At 42.1% G+C, this 6,754-nt stretch overlaps 1 protein-coding gene across 1 annotated transcript; it reads left to right on the top strand.

Moving 5' to 3' along the window:
- Window positions 1-116: 116 nt before the first annotated feature.
- Window positions 117-5,564, top strand: zgc:113531 (VWC domain-containing protein). The gene is made up of 3 exons (XM_010891348.3): window positions 117-689; window positions 2,406-2,535; window positions 4,095-5,564. Exons 1-3 carry the CDS (start codon window positions 342-344, stop codon window positions 4,280-4,282), a joined length of 666 nt encoding a protein of 221 aa, XP_010889650.2. The 5' UTR covers window positions 117-341; the 3' UTR covers window positions 4,283-5,564.
- Window positions 5,565-6,754: the final 1,190 nt, after the last annotated feature.

The following is a 6,754-nucleotide window of genomic DNA, read 5'->3' as shown; positions in this document are numbered from 1 at the left end:
ATTGCCCAAAGACCTTTGACAATGGGACGGACCAGAGTTTGAGCACTGACTAGTCACGTGCACATTGAAACATAACCCGGATAGGGGCGTAATAACTTTCCCTCTCCTTGCAAGTTTATGTCTCGGACCGGGTAGTCGAGAACGTTGCCATTCAGAAAAGCCAAAGCCTAGACAATATAGCTGGATATTTGGGCGTAAACAATATTTTTCGTTCTGCAACAATGTGTCAGAAACGGCTCTATGATCGTATAAACACTGAAGCACATTTTTGAATCTTTTAATACTGGACATTGGAACATACACCTTATTTGTTTTTTGTATTTTTGAGAGAAAGAAGTATTATGAAAATGGTTTCCAATGAACGTTATTCGATGTGGATTACGCCTTTTGTATTGACTCTTCTTTTATATGCCCCGTTCGGTCTAGCTTTCACTGTGGCGGGACAAGAGAACACCTGTGATGCGAACGGCAGCGTCTACTATGTGGGAGAATGGTACTTTCTAGACTCCGACCACTGCACGCAGTGTGAATGCACCACAGAGGGGTCGTCTTGTGCACGGACGGAGTGCACTTCTTTGCCGGCCGCTTGCATCCACGTCAGCCACTATCCCACTGACTGCTGCCCAAGATGTGAGAAAATAGGCTGCGAGTACCGGGGAGAAGTTTACGAACTGGGACAAAACTTCCAGGTAGGCTACATTGATTTCCTTTACTTGGCACGAGATGTGCTTGGAATGTATTAATATTACATTTCTGTGATGTTATTTACACAGGTCAGTTGCGTTGTCTGATGTATATCACGCTGGTCGTTTTGTTACCCTATAACGTCGGCGCTCCAAATAGTCGTTGTGCGCAATTACGCACCTTGAGAAGCTAATAGGGTCCTCCGGCTTCCTATGATATATCCATACTGTCGCAGATGGCTGTGAAGTTGTACAAACAGCGGATGATCTGAGTGCTGCTTATGATTTGATTTGCATCTTTGATTAGACGATTTGCATTTCTGATTGTGCAATTTGCACCTTAATGCTGGCGGCCCACCACAAGGCCGGAAGCTCGTTGCTGTGTATTTTCAAAAGTAACGTTTTTATTTCTTTGTTTCTATAGCTACATAAGAATATGACAGAGAATAACTAATGAGAAGTGGCCCTACATTTGATTTATTTTTCCAAAGATCTCTGACTGTTTCTGGCGCAAGTCCTACAAGATGATGCATTTTCGAAAATGACTAAATTGCGCCACCCTGTGGTTCGTTCTTTAACTACTAATATAGCAACGGAGACCTATTATGTCGCGAATATAGCTAATGAAGACTTTTACTGACAGAGAGTGTAACAGAGATATTGCCGCACGGAGGCAGTATGCCGCTGTCTAATATTACATCTTGGAGCACATAGTCTATTTAACGTGACTGTGCGAATTTAATTTGAGAGAACAAATCACCCACTTGATTTTAAGTTTCTTCTGGAGGTGCATTGTAAATGTTTTGATCTCCTTCATAATTCTCATCCATACTGAATGACTTCTTCAGCCATGTTTGCTGTTTGTTTCTAATTAAGCCTGTTTCTTGCTCCTGATTGCCTTGCTGTGCTATTGATTACGTACAGTGCTTTGTTGTTTGTTGCTGTAATCAGTAGAATAATTAGCCACAGTTCAACATCCTTGAAGAATGAACTCAGCCCGCTGATTTGTTTCCCTTGCATTCAAAGGAAGGCGGAAAGCAGAGCCGACTGAGCCAAGCAGTATTTTAATACATTGTCAGTCAATGAATTAGTATAAAACGACTCTGGCAACAGAAAAACAAGTAGTGAGATTTACTTGTGGGGCATTGTCCTCTTGATGAGGTTACTCTAGTTAAAGAGAGGTCCTCTAGGGGATAATCAGGGCCCTCTGAAACATTCTTGGAGACTGGATACATTTAGCCAAAAGCCTTAAAGTGTTTTGTCCTTCCACTTCATTTAAGCCACCATCTGTATTACATGCTCATGTGAAGTTGGTGGTAAACATCATGACAGATAAAACATCTGGTAACACTTTATATTTAACGTTTTACCATGAAGCAGACATTACATATTATAAGCGCATCATAAATGTGGCATGCAAAATACATCTGGAAATGGGATATTTCTAGCATCTACACTAAAGCTCCTAGCTCATGTAGACCCACATGCTGTCACGAAGTAAGACCTAAAGCCCATGTAGAACAGTCTGATCGGGGGAATTCGCCCCCCCCCCCCCACCCCCGTCTGAATGTACAGGAACTAACACCACTGTTTTACAGTGGTATCTGTCAGTGGCAGACCTAAAGAATACCGGTAGGCCTATGTTTCTCCTAGCATCTGAAATAGCGCCCTTTGAGTTGCCATCCCTGACAGGCTGGGTGTCCTGTTCTGTGTGAATGGCAGCCCAGTGAGTGTGAGCAGTGTACCTGCGACGGTGACGGCATCGCCCGCTGCCTGGTGGCAGACTGTGCCCCCCCGCCCTGCGTCAACCCTGTCTACACCACAGGGAAGTGCTGCCCACAGTGCCCCCAGGGTAAGTGACCCCCCCAGTTACATCTCGTGGTTCTGCATGACGTGGAACCTGCGAACGTGAGACCTCCGTTTGAACAACAGCAGAGGTAGATATGGGTGATCCGCCGTTGTGTAAGATAAACAGTCGTAGAAAGCCAAGCTACGACCATTTCCTGAATTACAGCGAGCAAAAATGCATCCGGATGTTGTCTTCTTTTGCATCTTTACAAGTGGCCACATATTTCAGGGAACTTAATTGTTTTGGACGAGAGCCTCTCCTAAACGCTTTTTACAGTTTTTAAAGCATTTGCACTTCAAATGTTGGTAATTTAGCTGATGTTTACAACTATAGCGACATACTGTTCATCCATGCAATCATCTTAAGATAACGAAGTGGGACAACCATTAGAATCAATTGTACAGTACAGGATACAAACATTGTATTCCAGCTAAACAATGGAATACTTTGCCAAATATCATAATATTAAAAATATTAAAAATATTAAAAATAAAGGTACCCATAAACAATGATTCCAGTGGAAACAACACACGTGAACAATGGATTGATATAGTATTTTAGAAAGAAACTCTTTAATATTTACCATGGATTATTGACATGGGTATTTTGTTCCATTCTATTTGATGTAAAGGGAGATAAGAGGGTTAAATGCCAGGAAGATGATGTTCTGAGTCCCTCTGTTGTTTATTCTCTGTGCAAAATCAATTCTTCATAATTTACCCCTTAGTGTGATGCATGCCTTTAGTTTTGTCACATTACTGTTGTCAGCACCACAAGCTACAATATATGATGGTGATTATTTATCCAAACAAAATGGCAGAAGTAGTAGAGGGGGCAGAAAAAGCCAAATCAGCATGAAATAATCCGCTTCATGCACCATTAACAATGACTGATCCTCTCTCTCGTGTTGAACGGAGACTCACAGTGGCTTTTAAAAGGACCTTTACTGAGTTGGAAAATAGCCATTTGAGGAGGCATTCCTGGTTTGATTATAGGAGGTGTACTTTACTGCAATGTCATTTAGAGTATATATATATATATATATATATATATTCTTTTAGTTACTGCACTTCAGAGTTAAGTAAGTTATTGTCTGTGGTTGATTTCTTCTGATTATAAACAATACCCTCTCTGGTCGAGAGCAATTTCTCCTCATGAAAAGAGACGACCAATAGAAAACATCTAAAGAAAATGGCAAGTTAAAAGGGCCCTCCAGTCACATGACCATCCATCAAAATGGTATTTCCAGCTGAAAAGTCCTACCTCGCAAACAAATCGGACTATTATTTATTGTCAAAAAGATGAGAAATAATAGCGGCAACCGATTCTAGCCGATTAAAGCAGAGCAGCGCATCCCCCTTCCAAACAACATGTTGCCCACCTGAACCTCATTCCGATTGGTGGGGGGGTGTCCGAGTCAGGGCGAGGTCACTATTAGACACTGAGATCCCTTTTTGTCTAAACACTGTGTTTTTGGAGGAGCGTGTCCGTTTCGACTGAGTGATAATGTGACCCGAGTGCTCCTTTAACAGAAAGGTGAAGGTGTGTGTCTTCTCCCAAAGGGCCCAACTGCTATGTGGATTCCACTCGGAGCCAGGTAATCCCCGGAGGGGAGGCGGTGTGGGTGAACTCCTGCACCAAGTGTCGTTGTCATGACTCTGGCGATGCCGGCTACTGGGAGGGTAACCGCTTGGCCACCTGTGCCCGGCTACGCAACTGCACCGCGGAAGAGCCTGGCAAGAAAAACTAATCATGTAGAACAAGTCCTGTTCGCGGGTTTAGGGTGAAGTTGCCACCGGGCACCGATCTGGGAGGCTGATCCTAGTGGAAACGTCATGTGACCCTGAAGGTGTTTTAGTTATCAACAGCAACACGAACGGAAAACACAAACGAACATCTACGTACCTGTGCTGTTAACGTGCTATATAGCATGTAGCACCAACACGATATCCCACTAGAGCTACTATGTTAATGGATTAGTGTTCCCTTGTAAAAAAAAAAACGTTTCCAAATAGACTGAAGTTGTTTCTTTGGGATTATACTGCAATATTTACGTTCATGTATTATAAATGAATGGACTTGTGTAGTGACATGTTCACTATCAAATCAAAGTTTGTCTTAAGGGTTTTTTAAGTGGTCCAATGTCAAGATTAGTTCACGTCCCAAAACATCTGCCATCTAGTTAAAAAAATAAGCCTCCTACTTAAAAAGGCATGGTCTGTTTCATATTCCGTAATGCATTGGGGATGGAGGCATATAGCTAGATGTTTTGTACAGATGATATTGGGGCATCTCATGTTTCTAACTTTGATATTAAAGCGCTGCTGAGATCCGACAACACATCACTAAAGTGGCTTACTTTGATTTTGTAGTGAACTATCAATTTGACATCAATTTCTCAAAATGTTTTCTGAAATAGTTGAAGGAGGGTCAGTTTGACCCAAGTGGCTGTGTGTGAACTCTGCCTCTATGTGTACCCTACATAAGAATTAAGCAGGAGACGTAGACACGTATCCCAACACTAGCAATAATCTGTCGATATAGGACTTTTCCTAAGCTTTAGGAAGTTACAATTGTCTATTAGTGTATTTGACAATGATTCTTTGGCAATCTGTTGGATTATTAACTGAGGTATACTGTTAATTAATGAAATATAGAAAAGGTCAAAAGCTACAGCTAGTATTTGCAACATTACGTTTTGTTCAAATGCATATGACAGACTCAGACCGAAAAACGGAGACACTGTTCTTCTGTGTGTGAGTGTTTGTTTGTTTGTGCGTGCGTGTGTGTTTGTGTGCAAGCAGCATATTGCTCCATGCTGGCATGGATAGAAATGATGCCAACATCCAAGTCTTTTGTGGAAAGAGTCCTTTCACCTCTCCAGGCGACTGTCCTGATGTGGTGTCTCCTCACTGTTATTGAAAATGTATGTTGCCTATTATCCATGCCTTCATTAACTCCCTCTTTTATGTAAACTTACAGGATGTGAGAATAAATTGTTTCTGTTTGTCTATAAACTAAACTGTCTGGTACATTGTTTCACCATTGTCGTGTGTGAGGATGTTTATCACTTCCTCGATGTCTGCTCAGCAGTAGAATGCCAACCGTTCAATGTCGGATTTCTCCAAATCCATATTTTTGACAGTCTGGGGACAGAGCGCGCACCTCAACAATGTATTTTTTTTTGGTCAACTACGTTATGGCAGAGATTTATCTCTGGGACAATATGAACATATTTCTAGCACAACCTAGATTCCATGTAGATCACCTGGTATAGCAAGGTTTTGGGTTCAATTCCCAAGGGTCGCCAGTATATAAATACACCGATCAGCCATAACATTATGACCACTGACAGGTGAAGTGAATAACACCTTGTTATCATGGCACCTGTCAGTGGGTGGGATATATTAGGCAGCAAGTAAACATTCTGTCCTCAAAGTTGATGTGTTAAAAGCAGGAAACATGGGCAAGGGTACCATGTGCCCCTTTCATGGCAAGGTTATTCCCTGATGGCATTGGCCTCTTTCAGCAGGATAATGTACCCTGCCACAAAGCAAAAATGGTTCAGAAATGGTTTGAGGAACACAACAACGAGTTCAAGGTGTTGACTTGTTCTCCAAATCCCCCAGATCACAATCCAATCAAGCATCTGTGGGATGTGCTGGACAAACAAGTCAGATCCATGTAGGTCCCACCTCGCAACTTATAGGACTTAAAGGATCTGCCGCTAACGGCTAGGTGCCAGATACCACAGCACACCTTCAGAGGTCTAGTGGAGTCCATGCCTCGACGGGTCAGGGCTGTTTCGGTAGCAAAAGGGGGACCTACACAATATTAGGCAGGTGGTCATAATTGTATGTCTGATCGGGGTTTATACACTTACTAAAATAAATATCTTTGTATTTCAGCGTCTGATTGTCAACACCACTGTTAGATTTTTTATCATTGATAACAATTCACAAAATGTGCTCCACACCACCATAACCTGAGGAGATGCTGCTAATCTCCATCCAAGGCAGAGCAGGATCAAAATCTATCAATCTGAGCTGTATCACAATGCGATGCTATTTCTCAACCTTGATCGGACTTTTATACTAATTAGCTCGAGGAACAGAAGTGGCTCAACCATTGTAATCAGTCATTTGTGAAATTGTGTTTTATTTTCCATGGATTTGTCCTGACCTCCCAGTTCCACTTTGTCTTTGAAAGCTGAAGTTATTTC

This window comes from Esox lucius, chromosome 3 (genome assembly GCF_011004845.1).
Source record: "Esox lucius isolate fEsoLuc1 chromosome 3, fEsoLuc1.pri, whole genome shotgun sequence".
In the NCBI taxonomy this organism is placed as follows: domain Eukaryota; kingdom Metazoa; phylum Chordata; class Actinopteri; order Esociformes; family Esocidae; genus Esox; species Esox lucius.
The sequence above is the reverse complement of the archived record's forward strand: the minus strand, read 5'-3'. Positions and strand labels throughout refer to the sequence as shown.